This window comes from Struthio camelus, chromosome 2 (genome assembly GCF_040807025.1).
Source record: "Struthio camelus isolate bStrCam1 chromosome 2, bStrCam1.hap1, whole genome shotgun sequence".
Lineage (NCBI taxonomy): Eukaryota > Metazoa > Chordata > Aves > Struthioniformes > Struthionidae > Struthio > Struthio camelus.
In genome coordinates, this window is record NC_090943.1 from 101,065,147 (window position 1) to 101,090,154 (window position 25,008).

At 41.5% G+C, this 25,008-nt stretch overlaps 1 protein-coding gene across 4 annotated transcripts in view; it reads left to right on the forward strand.

Moving 5' to 3' along the window:
* NEDD9 (neural precursor cell expressed, developmentally down-regulated 9) overlaps window positions 1-25,008 on the forward strand; it is a 108,366-nt gene that overhangs the window by 72,426 nt on the left and 10,932 nt on the right. For 2 of the 4 annotated variants that reach the window (XM_068931857.1, XM_068931858.1), the window contains 3 exons: window positions 5,867-5,948; window positions 7,797-8,237; window positions 24,689-24,790. In XM_068931857.1, the coding sequence (XP_068787958.1) occupies window positions 7,803-8,237; window positions 24,689-24,790 (537 nt within the window). In that variant the 5' untranslated portion in view covers window positions 5,867-5,948; window positions 7,797-7,802. The remainder of the gene's footprint in view (window positions 1-5,866; window positions 5,949-7,796; window positions 8,238-24,688; window positions 24,791-25,008) is intronic. The other 2 variants (XM_009677974.2, XM_068931856.1) reach the window with 1 other exon arrangement.

Genomic DNA, 25,008 nt, shown 5'->3' on the forward strand with positions numbered 1-25,008 from the left:
TGGATTCCTTCCTGAGTTGCTGGTTCACTACTGTGCCTCAGTTCTGCAGCGTACAGTGCTGAGTGCTTGTAAAAAACCGGACACGTGAATGTCTCCTGTTTGCTTAAAATGGAACAGCTATGCTGGAACAAAAGCGGTTCTCAGAACTGAGCGTGCTTGGTCCCTCACATGTTCAGATTAATTTTGAATCCCAGTCTTGGATGACCTGATGGATCACATCAGCATCTTGAGCAGAAGTGTGAAATGTCTCAGCACTAGCTGGTCTGCTAGCTGAGTGCCTGCCACCCTTGCTAGGTGGAGTATTCTGCCTGCAAAAACTGACAGTGACTATATCTGAAGCATGCCCATAGGAACAGTCAAGACGTAAAATAGTAACACAGAGACAACTGTAGTGCCCTACTTCAGTTTATCCTGATATGAACCAGTAAGGAAGCACATTCCTATTTTTCATCCTTGCTTTCTGCATAGCTGGTCACATTGCAAAAAATGGCTTTCTGGACAAAGCCCAGAATGGACTTTGAAATTCAGGCCCCTGAGGCCAGACAAGAAGGGCTGGGACAGCTCAGTGGAACACTGAAATAATGCACTTGCCTTTCTCCTCTTCAGACCAAAGATTTTCCACATCACATAAGCTCCAGACAGCTTGGCATACTTTAGTATGACTGACAGCCTCTTTTCCAGAGATGCACAGGACCAGACTGTAAGGATACTTAAGAGTAGAAGATCACCTGTCCTTATGAGGGCTTTGTTCAGGCTGTTACCTTGTAGCTCTCTCATTAACTGTAAAGACAACCTTCCAAATCTGTATATGGAAAAGTGCCTTAATTTCTGACCAGCAGGACTCCTAATTAGTTTGGCTAGTGACACTTCACCAGAAAAAAGTTTGCCTTAAAGCAGAATGACTTTTTTGGTGTAAGAAAGCAAGGGAGAGCGTAAAAGTGGAACTGTGGGCCTGCACTGTGGGTTTTGCCTGTAAGAGTCAACTGAAACATTATTGTGCTGAGTATCTGCACCCAGGCTGCCTCTTTTATCATTGGCTCTGAGCCAAGGAAGCTCACATTTCCCACAGCCAGCGGACAGACCTGCATCTGAACTGGATCGTAAGATCCTTTCAAAGCCCTTCCACCTGCTCTGCTGAAGCTGTGGTAGCCACACCACCCTGGTAGTGCAGGGAGCTCTCTCATGCCTGTTTGGTAACACATTCTCCTTCCTCAATGTAGCTATTGACTTAAGATTAAAAAAAAAAAAAGTACCTGCACACAGATTGCTGTTACAGGTCTGCACTTGTAGGTGGGCTGTTACTGTCAAGCAGCAAGGGTCTGCTTTCCAGCCCTTTCCCCATGTATGTGCACCCAGGGATGTGTCTAAGAACGTGTCAATGCAGCTTTGTATGTACCAGATACTGTGCTTGCTGTTCACACTGCCCTCTTCCAGTTTTGTGAAGACCAGCAGGAGACATTTCCAGGGCTCAGTGTCTTGCTCTGTGACTTCTGTCAACTTATATTAAATAGACTGAATGAAAAGCTGCTTGCTATAGATAGACCTTTTACCTACCCTGCCTCAGTAGTTTCTTTCCTTGTGAGCACAGCACAATAGAGTCTTTATTTCTGAGGCAGCGACAGGAAGAAATAGAAAAGGAGATGGGAGCTAAAAAGCGCTGATGTTAAACTGTCCAATAACTCTCACACTGAAGCTCTTCTGTCAGAAGGCACAATAGAGCATGAACTTCCCACCCTTTCACCAATACTGCTTGTAGTCAAACTGTTTTTCTCAGGATAAAATTTACCCTTTACTGGATTTTCAAATTGTTTCTTCATTCTTAAAGGTAAATTGTTACCATTAGTCCTACTGCAACCAAGCATAAATAACATACATAAATGCTGAAGCTTACTTTGGAGCAGTAGTGATTCATTTTTAAAGAGACCTAAAGCAGAAACAAGGGATAGTGAAAACCAAAGGGAGACAGAGGGATCTGCATGAAATATGATATGATGGATAGGTAAAAGTCATCCAACCAAAATTAAGCTATTCGTTTGTGCACAGACACTGTTTAGGGTGGGGAGCCCCCCCCTTTCCTTCCTTTGTTCCTTTCTTCCTTCCTTCTCCTGAAGCTGGCTAAACATAGAAGAGGAGCTGCTTGGAGTCTGAAGAAAAGGTTTATCCAGTAATAGAAATAGAGTTCCACCCTTTTACAGTAAGAAAAAAAGTTAATTTCCCTGCTACTGTTTTCACAGCAACTCCTCACATAGGAAGCATATTAAAAAAGACAAATCAAAACAAAAACCACAAACTAGACACAGAGTAGGATTCAGTATACACAAGCCTTGTCTGCTCTGGAACATTCTCATATTGGTCTGCTGAGGGAAATGACTGAAATTCTTCGAGCTCATGGTTGGTTGAACCTTTTCCTCGAGTGTTCATTCATTGCAGAGCTGGCTCAGGAGTCTAGTCAACAGCCCTGCACGAGGGGTTTGGCACTGCAGCGCTTAGTGCTTGAAGAGTCCATTGTATTTAATCTCATAGCGTGTCATGTATGATTTCTCTGTTTGCTTCCGTGACTGTGTGCACCTCGCACACTCCTGTTACCCACGTCACTGGATGTGTTTACTCTAACAGAAAGCGTAGATCTTTCCACCACTCTCTTTAACTCTTGCCCCTTCCATCTTCTGCCACTCAGCCTTATCAGCAGCCTTTTTATCCTTCAAACCATTAATAACAGCATTCTATTAGTTCTCTTCCCTTAGAGGAAGACCAACCAAAATAGGTCATGTTCTTCAAAGTATTTTCATACCTCTTCATTCAGCAGTAGGCATGTAAATTATCAGTTTCAATAGACTGAGGATAGAGAAGACACTTTTGACTGTTCCATGACGGTCCTCATTTTGTCTTGATGCATCTGAAATCTGGCCGTTTATCTCTGCAGCATATGAGAAGAAAAATAGCCTGCAGAATCTTATTTTTTGCTTAGGAATCAGCAAGTAGAACAGCTGACAGCTTTCAGGGCAACAGAACTTGTTCTCAGTCAGCTTTTACTAGGACATACATCCTGGACTCAGAAGACAAAAATCTAAGGACGGCAGAGAATAGAGATTCCTCCTTTCTGTGGCTTATCTAACAAACTGATTGCTCCTTTCTGTGGCTTATCTAACAAACTTAAACTGGCATTTAAAAAACATTCAGATAGAAGTTGCAAATCCCAGGTTCAGTTTACCTAGAGAGCACTTGAAAGCTTTAATTTTGTCTCAGCTAATGTAGAAATTTGGGACCACAGACACAGTAATCTGCATTTAATCTAAAGAGCATCAATTTCCGTTTAGTTTTTAAATAGAACTTCTGACACAAGCCATCAACACTGTCTGCTGAGCCTTTTCCTGCAATGTTTCAGCTAAAATCCCCAGTCAGTAGCTACTATGGTCAGGCTGTCTTTCACTTTGACCTATTGATGACTGGTATAGCATTTCTTTTAGAGAAGACTGAAACTTTCTTTTTTTCGGTGGTTTTTATAGAAGATGCTTCATACTACACTCAACAGTCCAAGGTTAAGAGGAGTTTAAGCTTCCTGAGAACAAACATTTTCTCTTTTGCCTGTACAGAGTATTAACATGGTGGGGGCCCAACCCTGGCTTAGACTTCCAGATATCACAGTATTACTAGCAGGGTTTAAGGATAAAAAACGCTGAACTGAATCTTTCCACCGAGTTTTAGAGCAGCACTCACTAGTTGAAGTATGGCTGCTGTACTGCTATAACATAGGGGGCTCAGAAGTAGCTATATATGGACCACAGCTACTTTCAGCTTTTGAGGAGAGCACAACTGCTCTTATTGGGCATTTAATGCAATAATCAGCCTGGACCAAAGACCAACAACAGAGACTTCCACCCTTAATCTTATTAAAAAAAGGGAGTAACTGCCAGCGTGTTTATTTTATGAAGTACAGCTGGTTTCCATGGCGAACCAAAACTTGCCCCTACTCGAGGATCAGATAACTTTTCCCCTGCCTTTTAAGAACTTGAACCTGTAGTTCCGAGTCTGTCACCCTCCTTTTTTACGGATTGTATTAGAAATATAAAGGGACTTTTGTACAACTTTCCAGTTGCCAAAACAAGCTCCAAGACAAGTTTCTCATCAGGCCTTTCTGTAGTGCCAGTTTTTTTGTTTGCTTAAGAAATGGCTATGTTTTTTTTAGTGCTTAGTCATACAAGAAGGTCACTGCTGTGCTTTTGCCTTTGCATTTCAGAGGTTAGTGCTTATTTGATGCCTACTTCAGACATATGAGTGACGGATCTATGCCTCTAAGAGCAAGTCAAAATTAAATTCAGATAATCCTCCCCTGTCTCTGAGCTGATGAAACCAGTGAGATGGAGTGTTGTGAGATTTGGGCTATGATGCCCACAGTAGCTGAAGATTATTCAACCTGTCAGATCAATCTAGATGAAGCCCACAAGTATGGAGAGGTGTCTCACATCAGGACTTCTTTCCATGTGTGGAAAAGTAGAGACTACCATCTCGGTCACCCTATCAGGTTAAACATAGCTCTGTGTTTCTTAAAAGCTTTGCTTATGAGCTTCTGTGGTGACTATTTCATTTTTCCTCGAGACGGAATATGCTAACTCATGAAAACAACTGTGATACTGTTGCCGAAGGTCATTCTAAGAAATGCTGTGAAGGAGAAAGGGAGTCAGGGGAACAGTCAAACCATAAAGGACTTGCTTAATATGGACAGTACCTATGCTATTGGCAAGTAAGCAACAGGATTAATATTTTTGGTTCCAGTGCTTATTTGCCTGCGGAGGAATATTTCACCTGCTCCATCAGTGATTGATGCTGGTGGCATGGCTATAAGCCATTTAAAAGGTCTTGGAGAGATGGCTGTGAAATAAGCAGCAACCAATTAGTATAATTCATGTACTGGTGCCTGAGTTAACACGGACAACAAGGGTCTGAAGCTATTCGCGACAAAAAAGTTCTTGAAGCGCATCCAGAAAGTATTAACGTGCTGCACGCCAGGTGGTGAGAAGGTCACTAGGACAGGGATAATGAGCAACTGGAAAAAAAATTCACATGGGAACTTTTATCTGCTGTAATTCAACCACCATTCCCAGCTTTGTTCCGAGATTTGCTTTGCCGTAGAAGCTAATCGGGCTTTTCAAATACCTTTAATTACTAAGTATAATGAATAAGTATTTATCGTTTATATAGCCTGTATGTTTTGTGGGGCCCCTGTAATCTTCCTCCTCCTATAAACAACACCCTCTGCAAAGGCCTTGTTTAAACAGTCAGTTCAAGAACCTGAGCTAGGCATGTTGGTAGATTTCCCTGTGAAAACCACATTAGAAATACATATGAGATTAACCTGACTATTCAGACTAGACAGGAGCTTTTTTTTTCTGAGCTTCTTCGGCTCAGCTAAGCAGCAAAGTCAACACAGTGATAGTACACATGTAACATCTTAGAAGCGACCACTGTGATTTTAACCATACTAACGATCAGTCTTACGATTCTGTCGGGGCATAGTCTTTGGCATAGAGCTCCTTGCTCTATCTTTATTCGCATTTCTTAGCATTATTGACTGAGGAACAAAACAGACATACATCAGAGAGAAATGTGGGGCCCAGTGCTGCTGTTTGCATGGCAGTTCAGAATGGTAGCACTGCTTTTCCATGCCAAAGCTTACTTTATACTGACCTCACTAATGATGTTGGTGAAAGGCAAAGCCAGTGTTTCTCATACATTTGAAAGCTGATCCCCCATTCAGAGAGAAGAAAACTAACCTTGTGCACCCCATTTCAACCCCGCATGTTTTGGGAAAAGCATATTCATCTACCTTCTATGTGACATTTGAGCTTCCTCTTTCTCCATCCACCAGTCAGCCCTTCATACAACCTCCTGGCTGTATGCTGCAGTTAAACTTTGAGCTGAGCAAGGCCAAATGGAAGTCAGCTCTCTAGGTAAGCACAGAGGTGGTGGGGAAACATCAGTGTTTGTCTATGGGAAAAGATAAAAGAAGCAGGGGCTAAAAAAATGCTTTGATGTGTCCAAGAGGGAGAATAAATAAAATAAATTAAAAAACACTAAACAGTACTTGATGCTATCCCTTTAACAGAAGAAAGATAAACCTGGAAGGCAGCTGCAGCAAGATGTATCCCATTTTATGGTGGATTAGCACCGTTTCAGTTTGTGTGCTGCATCCAAATACTTCAGAATGCTCCAGATACAAGGCTTCTTATACTATTTCAAGTGCTTATAATTAATTTTTAACTGCCTCCGCTGACTGCCTTCACTGAAAAGCAGGCAGGCATGGAGCAGTTCTTGCCAACGCATTTAGAAATATCACCAGAGACAAGAAATGAAATGTTCAGGGCCTTTGTGAGGGGTCCAAGAATGTCAGTACATACAGCCTGCCTACTTTCCACTCAAAACCTGTCTTGGCTGATTATTCAGGATGGGATGTGCCAGACAAGCCTGCAGAGAGAAAGAGGAAGGGACCTGAATCAGTCTATGAAAGGAGGCAACATGTTTTTAGGGAGACATTTGTATCTCACTGACCACAAGTTTATATGGACTCAAGAGCTGGCTTAAAACCACCTAGCAGAAGTACTGCTGGTGGTGTAGCCCCAGCAGAACGGCACTTAGTGCAGACCGCAAAGTCTGTCTGAAGCACTAGGCAAATACGTGAGAGTAAGCCTGTTACTGTGCTGCTTGCAATAATCGAGCAAGATTGTTTAAACATGCTTTTATGTATGTTGACTTAGGCTACAGTCACTCCTTGGCTGCCTTTAAGTCCTTCCCAAGTTACATATGGATGTGCTCTATAGTAATATTTGATACTTAAATTCTTATGCTCTTTGACATAAGGGCAGAGCCATATAGATTGGTACAGCTTCTCCCATGACAAAGCCATGACTCCAGCTGGGATCACTGGGCAGCTTGTTTTTATAATAATGTTCTATTCAAAATCTTTCTACAGAGAGCAGGACTCTGAGGAACCTTGTCTTTTTTTTCCCTGCCCCCCCCCTTTTTTTTTTTATAAAGGGAAGGGGACGCTTTTTGCCTATTAAGGTGGAGCTAGACTGTGTTGTACCACCAAGGGAATTTACAGGAAAAAAATGAGAACGCATAGAGCTGGATAACAACATGAGGATCATAGCTGAGAAACAGGGACGTTCTGTCAATTTGTATTTTAGACCAGTGTTTCACAGTGTGTGGTCCACAGACCCTGACCACTTTCAAGGAGTCTGCAGGTGGCAGCTAAGAAAAGCCAGCCTGCCGTCATTACACTCATGGGATCTGCACCTCCACTGAAACGTCTTTTGGGAGCCTGCAAATTGAAAAAGGTTGGAAATAACTGCTCTGAATTATGTCCCTAATAGTCTTGTTCAAGTTTCATTTCAAATGTCAGCAAGCTCATGTTAGCAATATGCAGAGCACAGAGAACAGTTATAGGGAAATCAAGGTCAGGAGACGAAATTACAAGTTCCAAGTAACAAGAAGAGAGATCTCAGAGACGAGAGCAGAACTTACCTGAGCTGCTTGTCTATTCCGGCAAATAGATGATATAAAGAGCTTCTATTTGACCTAGTATTACTGGAAAAGGTCTTATTACCAGTGTCGCTAATGTATAAGCATCTCATGTCTCTGAGGTAGAAAAGAGGAATCCTGTGTTGTATCATTTTTTTTTGCTGGACATCTTTTCCAAATTCGGTTCTTATCTCTCTGCACCTAGAACGTACTTGAAGTTTTAAAAAAAAATTTAACTCGTTTCTTCATTTGTGTTTCTTCTCCTTCTTTCTCCACAGAATCTTATGGCAAGAGCCCTGTATGATAATGTCCCTGAATGTGCAGAAGAGTTGGCCTTCCGCAAAGGAGACATTTTGACAGTGATAGAACAGAACACCGAAGGTCTTGAAGGATGGTGGCTCTGCTCCTTACATGGCCGGCAAGGCATCGTTCCAGGCAACCGCGTGAAACTTCTGATAGGCCCAGTGGTACAGGACAGTCCTTCTGGTCAGGATGTCTCCAATTCAGGACTGACACATCAATCCTTCAACCAACAAAAAATCTATCAAGTGCCAAGTTCACGTGCCTCTGCACGGGACCCCGTCTATCAGGTGCCACCTTCCCACCTGAATCAGGGAATCTACCAGATACCCACTAGTCATGGTCTAGTGGGCCAAGATATTTACCAAGTGCCACCCTCCATGCAGAGAAGCATTGATGGTCCACCTCTGGCTAACAAGGTGTGTACATTTATTTTCATGTCATAGCTCCAAAGCAGGTCACTTGTGCTAACTGCCAGTAAAGAAGTTAATGGCTTGTGATAGCCTGTGGACTTCAGAATAACGACGTAGGAAGAATAAAAAATACGCTGAACTTTAACTTGAAGAGCTACTTATCCGCTCTCTGCTTGTGCGTTTATTGCTGAGGGAGGAAAAGAAAGGCCTATTGTTTAATAGCTTATTTAATTCATAAAGATATACATTTTAGGGTGGTGCTACCATAGGCACTAAAGGTGAGGGAAATTAGTGATCTAGTGTTCTCACAGGCTCCCCAGGGAGGCTGAACGCATCTGGCCTGTGGCACTCTTGCATTGTGTTCAGAAAGGAGCTGGAATAGTGAGATTAACTCCCCCGCAAGTGAATGAACAGTTACATCACCTGCTCAAGTAATTTTTGTTTAATTAAAAACAATGTACCGCTTTGTTGCCAAGTCTCAGCTGGGTCTAAATTACAAAGAGAAAGTGAGATAGGTTGGAACAAGGGGTGTATTTGGAAGAGTGAGAGAGCAGCAGAGTGATGATCGTGAGGGATGTTTTAATACAGAACCTAAGGCTGATAAGAGGGCAGTTGATGTTTACCTACAGCTAAATGCAAGTTTCTTGATTGAATGTGGGAGCTGCCACAGCTACGTGATACAGCTGTTGGTGCAGCAGCCAAGAGCTCCTGATCCTCCAGTGAAGAGAACATTGCATCATGTGGGTTTCCCCCTCATTCCTATTGTCCAGCTTAGGCCCTCCCCTTAACCTTCCTCCCCAAACATTTTCTACCACTCCCTCCACTCACCTTAGCAAGGAAACCCTGTGCAGGTGGCAGCAAGACCTGACGGCAGAAAGGGATTGGGGAAGGTGCCCAAGAGAGCAAGGGGGTTCTCCTGGCCTTCTAACCCATTACTGTTGTCAAACCAAAAAGAAATTGTCCCACAATCCCTCCCTCTCAGCTCAGCAGCTCCTCCAGCTATTAGTACCTTCCCTACTTTTAGTGCGTATAGCATAGCATTTATATCTGAGTTATGTGAGCAGATCATAGATATCAGGAAGTTCCTGACTGGTTTAAACTTTTCTCTCCCAGTTTATATTGGCAAGATAGTTGGTTTGGGGCTTTGTTTTGTTTGTTTGTTTGTTTGTTTTTGTTTTGGGGGGATTTTTTCATTATTCAGCCTTTTTCATCTCAGGCCTTTGGAAAACTTCTTCTAATGCTTTTAATTCCTTATTATAATTTCCTTTTCATTGATAAGAATAAATAGATTTTTTTTTCCTTCTAAGTGTGAGCAAGAGAGATGTGAAATCATTCCAAATCAGGTTGTAAAGAGGTTTGTTTGCTGAGCTGTTCCACAGTTATTCTCTGAAGGGTCTGCAGGAGGATAAAACTGAGATTGCTGCACAGGTAGAGATAGGATCTTTGTTGGAGCAATTATGTGGGTTTTCTTGGGAAATCTCGCATAATTTCTCTCCTTTTCTCCTTTGCTCATAGACTAGCTATAGTGAAACCTTTTTCTGGGGTAGTATAGTTTGCCTTTCCACAGTATGAGTTAGACATCCTCCAAGGTAGTTAATGAGGACCCAGTAAATGGCCTATTGGTGGAACAGCATGGAGGAGATCACGTTTTAGCATCTATCATCTGCATGGAACTGTTGTGTAGAGATACCTCAGCATGGGCCACAGAAGATACACCATAGTGTAGAGCTGCACTAAAATCTGTTGGGAAGCTCAGGATATTGGCTCAGACAAAGAGCCATGTGCTAAGTAGCTACCTTAATTTTAGAACCTGAGTTGCCTAATTGACCACTAGCATAGTTTAGTTTACTTGCATAACGCAACCCTGCAGAGTACCTGCAGACTAAGTCTGAAAGGAAAAATCCTTTGAGCTATTTTCTGCCCTTCCTCCACGTAAAGTCCCTTCCCTCCACCTCTGGCCGTACTGAAAGCAAGAGGACATTCTATATAAGCATGGTTGCTGCAAGAAGTGTAAAGAAAAAAAAAAAAAACCTAGGTGTGATGAGAAATTAAAACAGATTTCGGTTAAGTGCAAATTTGTTGCAGAAACTAGAGACACTAGAACACCTGTTTTCTCAAAGTTTCTGCCTAGGTTTGGTTTCAGAAAGTTTGATTATGCATTTTTCTGAATACAAGTCACCATCTTCTGAAAATGAAGATCATTACTTGGCTGACTTATAACTTGGCTCATTTAAATCCTTGCATTTTTTTGAAATGTCAACCATGCTGCATAAAAACATTGGGTTACACGGCCCACTGTAGAATATATTAAACACATATTTATAAAGCAGCTTTCCCTTAGCAAAGTAGCTACCAACGTGCTTAGCGCTAGCCACATCTTGTTGCTTAGGATGGGATTGTTTTAATTGTTTTAAGCTATTTGGCCTAAGAGCCCTGAGAATGCTGATATTCGCTGTATGTTAGCGGCAGATTCACTGGATGGCAAACTTCATTCCAGTGGCCTACTTTGATTAGATACAGACACATGTCTAGTTCCTCGGAATTGTCTCCGTTTTGCACCAGAAAGATCCCACTAGGACTGAAATGATGATGCTAGACGAGAGTGAACTGTAGGGCTATTAGCAACAAGAGTCTGAGGCAAAAAATAAAGGAAAAGTACTCCATTCTTAATCATCCCAACCTTGCAAAACAGTATGTTTACAGCTACACTTACCAAGAAGAACTATTGCTAATGCCTTCATTACAAAAAAAAAAAAAATCTAATTAAAGGGAAGCGCTTTTGCACTTGCCTCCTTTGTATGAGTGAGGAAACCATCTGCCATCTAAAATTCCCCTTATTAAGGGATCTGTAAAAACAACCTTTAGGTTTTAAGGCAAGCTGGAAGTCTTGAACATTTGATCTTGGGAATCTTTGCTTTGACTTCCAAAGTAATGGATATCTTTTCTCAGACTTGCGACACCTGCCTCAGCGGCTTAAGTGAGCCACTCTGTCTTCTTTCAGTAGCAGAAACAGTTACTTGGCATACTGTGTGTTTTGGCGGGTTTAGGGAAGTTGAAGGGTTTCATTATGCTCTTGTCATATGGGTAAGCTTTCTCCCTTCCCTTAGCTAGAGAAGACTGTGTGTCCTCGAGCATTCTAAGCATCAGCAGCAGTTTCTAGCCTATCCATTTCTGTGCACGTTTGCCTATTTTCTTTGTGCAAATGTGTGGTTTGGCTTCTGTACAAGTTTTGCAGGCAACGCTTAGGAACTGCTGTCAGGCAAGAATTGTCTAGCCTCAAGTGACAGTAAATCAACAGCAGGCATGTTATAAAGCTATGCTGAGGTAACATGTATAGTTAGCCGGAAAAGCAAAGCAAGTCAAAAAGGAGTCCTGAGGCAGATAATTATAATGATGAATTGATTTTGGCCTAGCAAGTTGTTGACAACAGAGCTATATCAGCTCATTCTATCAAATGAAAATACTACGTTCTAAAACTCAACCTACTACTGACATAGATAACGAAGGATAGTTTAAGATTAGCCTTGCTCAGCAGCAAGCTTTTCTAGCTGGGCTGCAAGTTTAGTCACAAAATGGTTACACCCGTAAGCATGAAGAGTGTCTGAGGAGCATAAAGATATGAAAGCTGTGTCTTAGGATTTCTTCCTCCACTCTGCTCTGCCCTCGGCCTTATTTTTTTTTCCCCACTGCAAGCAACAAGGAGAAGGAACTTTCAGACAAATCTGGCATTCATGAAACATGAGTTTTATCCTTGCCAAAAACTGCATAGTCTTGAGTGGCATCTCTGTGCATCAGCAGTCTCATCTGCAAAAGACCTCATTTATGCAGGCTGCCTTGAGAACATCCTCCAAGAGACTTTGTGCTTAGATAGCACCTTTCTTCTGCATCTGTAATTGCATATAGCATTCCTAGTTTAAAGCTCTTGTGCAAACTAATGATTAAAGAAAGACACCACAATGAAATAAATCTTCTCTTTGTGGTTTGTTTTTTCCCCTAACTGGTCTGTTGTGTTAACAACACCCCCACCCCCCAAAAAATAACATTGGCCAGAAATTTAAGGGAAGTGTTTTCCTGTTGGAAAACAGTTTCAGCAATATCCGAAAGCTTTCTGTAGGAAGCAGCAGCTTTTGCAGAACTTTTGGTCAAGAGAAAGCAGCACAGAACAGAACATGAGGCTGATGTACCACAGCTGTTCAACCGGAGGGAGGGGGAGACTACAGTGCGCTACAGGGAATATCAGCCCTGAACTACAGCTCCCACAAGACATTGAGTGACGTGGGCAAGGGCGAATAGAGATTAATACCAACTTGGAACTTTTTTTTTTTTTTTTTTTTTTTTTTTTTAAGAACTTTACAGTTCAGGAAACACTCAGATTTATCCACCTCTGCAAAGTGAATAAAGCAAGAACAGGAAAGGAACTTGAATTTACACATGAACATCCCTGGCCTATTTCCAAGTATAGACATGCACCTCATAGATTAAGAGTCTCACATCTCACCATCCTGTGATCTCCACCCTTTTCCAAAAGTTCATTGCCTTCAGCAAGAAGTTTGCCTGTGAGTGAATCATGGCTAAGGGATCACTGGTTTGGTTTGTTGACTGACAGTCTTATTTTTATCTTCGAGTCAGATTGGTTGAATCCATGAGAAAGTAGAAACACCACCCCACAAGTAGCACCACCCTAACAATTTTGGCACAGAGTTCAAAAGCAAAAGGCAGTTAGCTGTGTTCTGACATTTTTCCTTCCAATTAAACAAGTACTGTCTTAGCTGGGAGAAAACAAAACAGCTGCATATAACGTTTGTTCCAGAAATAAGTTTGCCTCTATGTTATTGTCTGTCTTCTTACCTAGTTTGACATATATTGGAGTATGAGGAGACATGCTTTGAGCATAGTAAAGAAAGAGTTGCGTTTTAAATGGCAGATATATTTTTCTCATTAAAAAGAAAGGGAATGTATGTACTATTTGTATCTTGTTGGCAAAATGTATTTACATTCGGAAATAGGAAGAGTATCCTCATTTACCCTCAGATCTTAAATACCACAGCTTCATGTGATACGGTTTACTTAAATGGCCCAAACAGTAATCTTACAGTCTTTCCTTTCTTCTGCTTTCACCTTCCAAATTCCACTTTGGGGATTTGTATCCTTTGTAACAAAACATTGCTTCAGTGTTAAAGTGTTAAACACACATCAAATTTGCTGAGCGCAGCAGGAATTGAAACACAAACCTCAACGCTCGGTGCCCTCTTTCATGAGATGTGCTTTAAAGGGTGAAATTCTCTCAGCTAAATACAAACTGAATGCTAAAAACAGCACATAGCCTTTTCCTTAGACTTGAGAGTTTGCCCTGTAACTTTCCACATGAAATTAATAAGAGAACAGCCATTTTACTGATATGAATCCTGTGCAGTTAATCTACCCTCAGTGGCCTTCCAGAAAACCACTGAGGGAAGAAACCCTTACCCACATGTCATAGTAAGGCTACATTTTATTAGACTGAGTAAACATATGAGCTCACCATTGCTCCCTGCTTCTCTGTAAGTGCAGGGCTCTTTTTAATCAGTTCTATTTATAGACCAGAGGTATGTATTTTTTCCCCATAGTAACAGAAAAAAGGCCAGTCCTGCATTCTCATCCAACAGATGAGCTCCTCAGGGAGACAAATTTGCCTACATAAATTAAAGTGCAGGATTAAACCTTAACAAAACTATTGAAAAAAAATGCAAGCTTATGGGCTTCTTCCTGGTGGTTAGAAACCTAAGTGGATCTTTGTTTACATCTGAAAATACACTAGCCAAACATTAAGTTTGTATAATTTCCGTTTCCCCTAAAGTACCAGAATCTAAAAACAGAATCAGTGGAGTATTTTACAAGAACTTGAATGGCAACTGATGATGCAAAAAGTGAATCTCATCATAAGGCGGAAGCATGGTTTCTGGAGATAGTTGAAGACTAGTCTTCATCCACCCTTTTCCTGTCAGGGAACATGGTTCTGGTTGAAATCTAGAGGCTCCTGATGATTTTGTACATGTTTTATTTTAGAAGAAAATTAATTAGCATCAGAACATCGTACTTCCACGTCTGGAATGAAGTGTTTGCATTTTTCTAAATAATAGTGTTCATATTGAATCCATTTTTCAATTAAAAAAAAATCTAAATGAAGTTTCATGCCAAAACAGATTGTTATAATGGAACCAAGGTGAAATTTATGTCATTAAGTTCTCAAGAGACTAAAACCTTTCTTAAGACAGCCCATTCTAAAAAAAAAAAAAAAACAGAATACACACGAAACCCGGGGCTAATCATCAAAACTTTTTAATATGCACAATCAGTCCTTGCTGAGATCACAGAATGGCCAAAGTTGGAAGGGACCTCTGGAGATCATCTCGTCCAACCCCCCTGCTCAAGCAGGGTCCTCTAGAGCACATTGCCCAGGATCACATCCAGACAGGTTTTGAATATCTCCAGGGAAGGAGACTCCACCACCTCTCTGGGCAACCTGTCCCAATGCTCTGTCACCCTCACAGTCAAGAAGTTTTTTCTCAGGTTTAGATGGAACTTCCTGTGGTTCAGTTTCTGCCCGTTGCCTCTTGTCCTGTTGCTGGGCACCACGGAGAAGAGACTGGCCTCATCCTCTTGACACCCCCCCTTCAGATATTTGTATACATTGATCAGATCGCCTCTCAGTCTTCTCTTCTCCAGGCTGAACAGGCCCAACTCCCTCAGCCTTTCCTCATAGGAGAGATGCTCCAGTCCCCTCATCATCTTCGTAGCCCTCCGCTGGACTCTCTCCAGGAGTGCCATGTCTCTCTTGTACTGGGGAGGCCAGAACTGGACACAGTACTCCAGGTGAGGCCTCCCCAGGGCTGAGGAGAGGGACAGGATCACCTCCCTCGACCTGCTGGCAACACTCTGCCTCATGCAGCCCAGGATCCCATTGGCCTTCTTGGCCACAAGGGCACATTGTTGGCTTATGCTTAACTTGTTGTCCACCAGGACCCCCAGGTTCTTCTCGGCAGAGCTACTTTCCAGCAGGTCAACCCCCAGCCTGTACTGGGGCAGGGGGTTATTCCTCCCTGGGTGCAGGACCCTGCACTTGCCTTTGTTAAACTTCATGAGGTTCCTCTCTGCCCAAGTCTCCAAGCTGCCCAGGTCCTTCTGAATGGCAGCACAGCCTTTTACTATAGCTATTATATTGATGGAACGGCCAAGTGAGGATGCAGTTTACGTCTGTTTAAAACGTACCAGTATCTATAGAGCTACTTCCATAAAGTTGCCAAAACAAGCTGTGCTAACATAAATACCACTTAATAGGAGCACCCATCTGTACGTTTGCCTTGAGAGACCTGTATGAAAATGGAGCCAAAATACAGCTCATGAGCCAGATGACCTCTGTAATGGTTAAATTGCATTGATCTTTTCCCTGCTGGAAGCTTTTGTTTGCTTACTTCTCTCAGAGCAACGTGATTCCTAACCTAAGTGATTAAGGAACTCTTCCATATTTCTGCCTGACTGCCCATGGCAACACTCCTGTGAAACAGAAACTGTTTGGGAATGTGTTATCTCAACCATTTTTAAGCCCACTAGGAAGTGCCAATTCACCTAAAGTGAAACTGTTCACAGGAGGGTCTGTTCCGATAAGCGCCTAAACTGAAAAAAAGAAAATATTTGAAGGGAAACAAGAAGTCATTGAAACACCGTACTTCATCCTAAATGAAGACTTCTGTTTTCCCAACTTTCCATCTAGAAATTTAGGATGGAAATGACAAAATAACTGAAATAAAATGGAACTCTTCAAAAGAGTTGAAACAAGACATTTGGACTGATCCTAACCAATTTGTTGTTTGTGAGCCCGTAGGATTTCATGTCGTTCACAACAGTCAGACCTCTTTCTGCCCTACTTTTCCCAGCACTGTTTCCTCTTCTGCGAGCCTACCTTAAATTTAGCCTTCTGTCTTTGCGAGGAGAGGGTCACGGTACTACCAGCATAGGAAAGAGTGTTTGTTTGCCAAATGGTTCTTCATGTTAGAACCTTTCTAAATGGGAAGAGTAAACAGATTGGGAGGACCAAAGCAAAATGCTTTGGTGCTGAGTTTCCCTGCACACTTTTCATTAATTAAAACTTCAACTCACATTTTATCACAGTTTCCAGAGAATGCTTTGCTCTTTAGGAGATGTACATATTTCCCTGCTAGAAGAAGTATTTCACACAAGGAGTTGTGGGGAAGGGTTGTTTCTCTGTTAGATACACCCACAGACATTTGAGTACTCCAAAGTGCATGACTGCTGTATCACTGATAACTGTAACACATCAGCTCCTTAGCCTTGTGTGCCAGCACATGCAGAAACAATGAAGTCACTGATTATCTAAAATAAAGAGTTGCCATGGGGATGATGGTGGTAAAACTCTTAAAAAGAGAATTGGACAAGTATTCTCTTTCACACTACTCTTAAAAATGCTGGTAATTTAGTACTAACTGGTTTATTCTGCTCTTCTTTCTTCTTCACTCCTTATCCACTCATAAAAATGACACATCCTCAGAAGCTTTGCTTGACCTTTTCTCTCAGATTTTTGTAGGCAAGAATGACTCCATCAGAAACTAGGAAATACCCCTTCCCAGCCAGTCCTGCAATTCAAGGCTACCAGCACCAAGCCTGTTGCCACTGAGTAAGCAGAAATGTTGCTCATAACACAACTGGCAGAAAGCCCTAGAGCTGACATCAATGAGAGTGGGATTAGGCCATGACAGCATCATTAAAAAAGGGGGGGGGAGGGGGATAAACCCAGTGAAATCTTGTCAGTGAAGAAATAGTGAAACCTTTTTTCTTATTTGTAGTGCTCATTCAATAAGATCTATATAAAGACTCTTTCTACCTGCATTTAGTTTGTGATCATGAACTCCAGCAGCAAGCAAAAAATTCAACACTGCAATCCAAAGGTACAGCTGATGCACATTAGCACAGTACCGCTGCACTCAATACAGCCATATTAGCCTGTGCTAGTGGAAGATTAGGTTGTTTATATAATTCTATAGCTTTAACAAAATATTTGGAAAGGAGATAAGCTGTATTTTAGCTAGAGAAGAAAGTACAGGACTGAAAAACAGTTTAATGAACCTGCTGTTCTGTGCTGGTTTTTGAAAGAGAAAGGGTTGCGCTCGGGGTTGTAATGTCTTGATCAGGCTAATTGCAAAGCTGTTGGCTATACCCACCTAAACAGCTGTTCATGGTTTGAATCTAGGCCAGCTCATGATTTCTTTCACTTTTTTTTATTTTAAATCAGTTTTACAATTTCTGCTTTAAATCTTCCAGACTCACAACCCAAAACATGTGTCCATCTGGAAATATCTAGGCTCAAAAGAAGTAAAAAGCAACACCCAGTTATATTATTTGTTTTTATTATTATTTTTCACATTACAATACCACAGGGGAATTTTTTGAGAAGGGACATCTACAGGTAGGGCATTTCATCATCACATACAGCAATTTCTGTTTAAAGCCCTGAGCCTGCATAGTTAACCATTTTTAACTTAACACACTGTGAATCAATGACATCAGGACTGTTGAGAGCCCTTACAGTTAAAGCACAAAAGGAGATCTTCTTAGAAAAGCATCTTGGGCAACAAATGGAGACAAAGCACATGAGAAAATTAACAGATATTTTGAAGATGCAAGCAACACCAAGAAATAAAGCAGTTCTAGGTCAGTAGTATTCGTCGCATCTCCTTATCTACACACATCTGAATCTTGTTTCTGAGAAAACTCGCAGGGGAACATCCGAGTAAAGGCAATCCGTACAAAAGCTTCAGTATCATTATGTGTGTCGATGTGCTCTTTTTTTTTCTGCCACATAGTGAAACCAGCATCTCAGTCAGCCCAAGAAAGAGAAAACAGTCATTTCTATTGATTTCCTTTTGCCTTGCAGTAGCTGTTAGGCTTTTTGCTGTAGAAACCAACTCATAGATTCAGCTACAAACCTGGTACAGTAGAAGTGCCTCTACTGGCTTCCTCCCCTCTCCTTCAGTGTGTGTAAAGCCTTAATCAAAAGCCTATCCAGCATCTCAGTGTTGGTAGAAAATACTCTGACAAAACATTTTTAGCAGCCAGATTTTCATTCCTTATTTATGCCAAAAATAACGTCTTATGATTTGATGATCTTAAGACCTTTGACAACTCACAAAAACAAAGTTTATAATTATTGAGAGTATCCCTAGCACATATGAAAACATAACCCCAACCTTTACTCACTAACAGCTGGGAAACACATTAGATTTCATCATATATAGCAAACTAATGAATAGCAAACACACAGTGTAAGTCAAGGCTACTGCTTCATAAAATATTTTTTGTTCATTTATTACTGCAGACAATACTGAGTGAAGTGATAGGTAGTATTGTCAGGAAATACATTATCAGATAGTCACTAGAAATCTTGATGCTGCTTGTAAAAGAGAAGAGAGTGTTCTGTAGGGAGGACTGAGTTTTAAACAGCTAGCCAGGTTCTTTCAAATGCCTAGATTATCTTCAGAGACTCTCTTTTTAATACAACCTTCTCACTGTTCAACTTAGCCACAGACCAGTTCCCAAGAAAAGGCATTTAGATTGATACATCTACCTTCTAAGTACACGAAGCAAAATGGAAACAAAGGCTGAGAGTGGCTCACTGTCTCATCCAGCATTGCTTAGTGATCCTGTCACTGCCTTTCAGAAGGCTGAGAGTTCAAGAGAGCAGAGGCTTCCCCCCTGCCCCAATTCTCTCTCTTATAGCTTCCCCACGTTCTCTCTGGCTGTTTCATTCTCCTGACGAACCTAAGAGAGCCCAGGTAGCTGCTATGAGAGGCTTGGGAACAGTATTGCAACAATTGGAGTTTTGTGTTAAACAGACTTACAGAAATACTTTACAATAGAGGACAGCTGTGCTCTTTTTCATTTACTTACATTTTGATTGATCTGTCCTGTCTCCAAGCTTCTTAAAGGCCCAGACTTATGCACTACCACTTGGCCTCTTCTGGAGCAGGACTTTTTCCAGGGCAAGATGCAGCTGACTTTAATAGAAACAGAATTGATAGCTGAGATTAGCAGCAATTTATGGCTGTAAACTCATGCCCACTACTGAGAGTTACTCGTGGGGTCGAGAGAAGAGCATTGCGAGAAGAAATGTATTTCAGTACAACTCTTCCTCCAGGTTTAAAAAATATATAAAGTCTACTTCACATGCCTTCTATTTTCATCTCCGTAAAGTGCAAATTTTTCATTTTAAAAGCAGTTAGCAAGGATCAGTAGGTTCTTGGGATTAGAACGGCACACTGGGAAGCAGCAATCTGCCTTTCTCGGCTCTGTTGCCTGCCTGTGATTAGGGGCAAGTTATTCAATGTACCTATGTTTCAGTTTTCTCACCTGAGAAACTCAAGGAAGCTCATTTCCTGTCATTCTGCATATCAAGCATTGTTATTAATAGGAACAGACCAAATTCTGCCCTCTGTGATACTGTTGTAAATCTAGAGTAATTCTGTTGGCTGCAGTAGGTTTATTTCCCCTTTGTACTAGCTAAACAGTGTAAAGTATGGTTTTGTCTGTCTGCATTAAGCAGAGAGCTGTCTTATTGCTGCCTTAGCAATGTTCTTTTATTATAGCCTAACTTCCATTTTAATCCTGGAAGAAACATACTTTCCCCTTATATTTAAGGAAGAGGGATTTAATGAACCACAGGACTGAATATTTTGTAAAGTACATGCACATTCAGCTCTTTTTCTTGGCCAAGAACTTGCAATTGGCATGGAAAGAACCCAAGTAATTGCTTGTGGAAGAGCATGGTGTTCGGCGAGAACAGAACAAACCTTCTACTCAATTGTCTTTGTTTTCCAGTACTGAAAGTTTGAAGCAGGCTCATTACATGTTTCACCAGAGCCAAACCTGGTCCCTGTTGCTCTGCATGGATTAAGTGGTTATGATGTTTTGAGAATGCTGGGTTAGATAGTTTGTGGGAACACCATCTGTTTCCTTTAATGTATAAACAAGGAAAATTGCTGGTTTGAAACGCAGGATTATTTAAACCCAGATGACCACAGGCATTCTTAAAAGAGAAGAGGTAAAAGGAAGAAAAATCCTCGTATGGTCTGAAGTTCAGTGACATTTGTTAGAAAATAAATTCCTAAACACTAGGCAGAGCGGCTATCCCTGTTCTAGAAGTGAGAAAAGGGAACTTTTCTTTAGCAGCCATCTCCTTCCTTCTGAAAATTGAACGGCCATCAAGCATTCAAAACTATAGAAAGGGAGAGGTTCAACAATACACCGAAAGGGCTAAGCATCCCGTTTGGAAACAGGAAGTTCATTTAGTGTTTTTATAGATGAATACCCCAAATCAAAAGTTACTTCTGAAAATCTTGGTTTCAGTGCCTTTCTTTCTTCAGCTACCTAGCTACCTCCCTCTTCCTCATACAACAGAACCAGTGCAACCACATGTCCTGGCTTCTCATGTGAGGCTACTAGTGTCTTGGGGGCATGAGAATCAGAAGAAATAGTCTATCTTTTCAATTCATCAATTAGCATGGGTATTCTTTCAATTACTGTTCAAAAATCTTTGCTCAAGGTGTGTGTTGGCGATGAGCAGCTTATGTTCTGAATTGACTAGGAAAAAGCCGTCCAGCAGAAGGCATGTTTAACCTAGTTGAACAGTGTCAGAAGAGAAGATGACTGGAGGTACAGTGGGAAATATTCTTGTGTGAAGGGCAGACCTTTTCAGCATTTATGGAGAATTTGATGATGAAATCGCTCAGAACATGTTGTTGCTTGATAATAATCTTCCGCTCAGGAAAATACACCTGAGTCACTGGGAAACCATAGTTGGCTTTCATGTTATCAGCAAACCTTGGTTGTTGCTGGGTTTTGCTGGTGTTTTTAGAACCTTCTTTTCTGTCTTTTGTGCAACTATTTCAGAAGCCTAAAAAGGAGAAGGCATGCATGAGTTTTGTTTGGAAAATAAATGCCACCTTAAGTAGAGGGCACTGCTAAGCACAGCTCTGCAGAATACTCAGATATTGTGTTCTCGGTCCTCTATACAGGCAGGCTGTGCACGCTGCAAAAACAGGCACTTAGTATTTTACCCTCTCACTACCTTTGACAACAGACAAAAGCATCCAGGACAGGGGCTTGTTCCACTCAAATAGACAAGTGACCACTTCAGATTAGCCAAGTCTGGAAAAGAGCGAAGGTGGTAAAACATATGATAAGAAAGGTCTTGAAGCACTAAGTGAAATTGGCTTGCTTCGTCTGACCACTCTGAGTAAGGTTACTTAGGATTATACAGCAGCACAGTAAATAAAAGCAGCAGTCTTGTAGTTATTTAAGCCTTTCATATAGCATCTGGCATGTCAGCCTTCTCTAAAAAATGGGAAAGATCCCTAAGGAAGAGCTACAAGAATTACTGCAGCTGCATGATACTACTGTATGGCAGAGTGAATGGGGGGCTCTTTCTATAAAAACTGGACATGAGTACAGCTTCTGTTCCACATACGTTCCGGACCCCGTGGCACAAGTATATCATTTCCTTTGCCATTTGGGCTTATTTCAAAAGCAAAGCATTATATTTACCTATAGCAACAACAACAGTTTTTACATGGTACCTTATTACCTGCGTTGCTTCACATTCTCTTTTATGTTAGAGGCCTCTGACTTTTCTTTGAGTTTGCTCATTGAAATTCATCCTCTCAGCAAGGAGAGAGTAGTAGTGTTCTTGGATCCTGAATGAGTTGAGGCATGAGATAGGCAGGACAATTAGTGTTGAGCCTGTACAGAAGCACATCTCTGAGTGCTGTGCAAATCCTAAAGAACTGAGGGACAGTAAAGCTTCTACAGAGGTGCTAGACATTGCCTCCACAGACAGATCATCTGCAGGACTGTAAGAGGCATCACGCATGCTTGGTCTGGATGTGAGCTGGTCAAATTTTACTACTAATCTGGATTTAGAATAGAGTTCAACTCCTGGAGCAGGTGACAACTGAGCTATTTACTCTTGCTCATAAAATCTGCAATTTCAGACTGAGGGACCAATACTCATCTTTTTGGAGCTTGACCCAGCCCAACTCCTGGCCTTATCCTGCAAGGCAACAATCAGCAGTTAAAGCAGAGCTGGATTTCAGCAGTGCTGTAGTCGTCCCTGGGGCTTCTGGCTGCCTTCCATGAACAGTCTGCTTTTTTCTCTGTGATGGTCAAACAGTTTCCCTGCCCATTAGCACACAGCCTGGTGCCACAGTGTTCACAGTAGCAAAACGATTCATGGAGATGGGCTACCCAGGAAACAGGCCTTTGCTTTCCCTTTGCATTGTCTGTCCTCCTGGAGGATCATTTTTAAAAACCCAGTGACTCATTATTGAAGCAATACAGTGGTTGTAATTTTGGAACCCCTGAAGGGAACCTCAGACTAAACACTGCTTAAAAACAAATCCTTCTTTTCCTAAATTGGGTGGAAAGCATTTGGCGGCACCCTACTGGAAAACAAAGATCCAAAAACAAACTGCAGGCTACGCTAGCCTGATCTCTAGCCTTCACTGGCAGAAAAAGCATGTGAAAAAGAGCTGATAGTAAGTTAGAAGTTCCTCAAGCAAACAACATAACCCCAGTATTACATGAGAGTGGCCTGGGAGGGATAATGTCTGGGGTGATCCGTTGTGGGAAATTTCCAGGAACTTAAGGGAGAACTTTCTTAATTGTTCCTCTGTAAATGTTTTTTTACAATGTAGTAAGTGACTGTGGAAAAGGAACCATCTGTATAAATTCAGTACATTTTTAACGTTCTTTTTTAAGAATTCATATGTATGTAAACCCTGTTAATCCCACACTAAATTCAGCAGGAATTCTCTCAAGGGCAGTGAACTGAGTTCTCTCAAAATCATATAGCTTTCAGCTCCTGTCTTCCCTGTCTTCTGATGGAAAAACAGCTGCAAAATGCCATCTTCCCCCACCTGCCAGACATGAACATTCCTCACTCTTTGAAGGCACACGCAGGCAGTGCAAAGGCGGATGCTACAAGGCACATCACCTTGGGCTGCTCGCATTGAATCAGATCTGTGTTCTGAACTAATATAACAGCCACCTCAGGGGGAAAATCCGGTTTCATGGTACAGGATCAAAGATTACACAGCAATATTTGGGTTGGCAAGTAAAAAGAAAAAAGCCTATGTCATTAACATAGCAGAGAGGGGTAGCAGGTTAGCATCAAGGAGTTTCTCTGCAGACCTCAGGTAAGCAAAAGTCTCTAGGGAATTCAGCCAGGATGCTAGGATTTCTTATAGCAAAAACTGTTACAGGATCTTTACTGAGCATGTGATGATAAACTGTTTTATATCTTACATGCATTTCCAAGGATAGTTAAGTAATCTTCTTACAGGATTCTCCCCAGCTGAGCATGAAACCACATCTTATATGGGCCTATGTCATTTGTCATTTTGTGCCTTTGGTTTACAGTATTTGTATTTCCTTATTAGAGCTAAATAGCATTGGCAGAGGTTAAGATGTCAGCATTTCCGCTACAAACCCCTCTCTTTCTGGGGGTTAGGTAACAGCGTTTCTTTGTACCACGCTATACTGAAATTCTGCCACGCAGATGCAGTCCAAGATGTAAAGCAATTATTTTTGACCACATTTTATTTGAAGTCATTATGGTAGTTAATGGTTCAGAAAACATCTAAAATGTAAATCCTAAGCTTTTTTCAGAGATTATTCTTCCATTATGTACTTTGAGAGTGCCTTAATATTTCCTATCTCTTGGCCCCTAATATAGGCAAACCAGATGGAGACAGCACAGTTAAACGTTCTACTTCGATAGGTTTAGGCATAGCCCTTCCAGGTAAAGCATCTTCAGAGCCACAGCTCTCACTCAACCATTCAGGATGTTGTCCTGCAGGGCACAGTCACACAAGAAGTCCTGCTGGAGCAGATGGGAAATACCTCCACAAGTAAAGGGAGAAGACTTTTAGGGCCTAAACAGTAAGGCATAGAGTATCTTAAGCCTTTGTCATTAACTGGGGACACTCAACACCTCATTAGGATTAGAAGGACAGGGAGCCCTAATCTCACTCAGTCAGTGGGTAGTGTGACCATCATATCACAGTCTGTGCTAATGGGTAGACAATGAGAAGAAGTGATGAAGCTCTCTTAGACCTCCTCCCTGCTGGAGAAGCTGTGCTTGATGAATCGGAGATGTTACAGGACCAGCAAGCAGCCTTGTCAGAACTGGTTAGGAAAGAAAAGATGATGCATTTGTAGCTACTATTAGTCATTTTGCAGTTTTTAACTGTCAGAAGTGTAGGTAGACTTGTGTTACTAAAATTGCCATATAAAATCTGGAAGTTAATAACACTGGAATGTTTATACCAAGAACATTATACAGTTACAGGGAGCACATGCCAAGAGCTTCAAAGACTTAGGTGTTCATACCCTTCTTTTTTAACCTACAGGTAATAACTCCAGTCAGGTCAGGACAAGGTTATGTTTATGAGTTCCCTTCCAACTACCAGAAGGATACCTACGATATCCCCCCTGTGCGTCCTCTCCAAGGGGTAAGTACCAATAAAACTGCCAACAGCACTGACGGGGCACAAAAGATGGCAACTTTCTACCTGAAGTTTATGAACAGAGCAAGTTCTCTCCTTCCAGAAATAATGCAATGGCTTTTTCACAGAGTGCAGAAGAACTTCAAAGTTGTATTTGATGTTGAGTATGATCTGGCAGCGCACCAAACACCAAAATCCCATTTGTTTTCTATGTTTTGATCAAA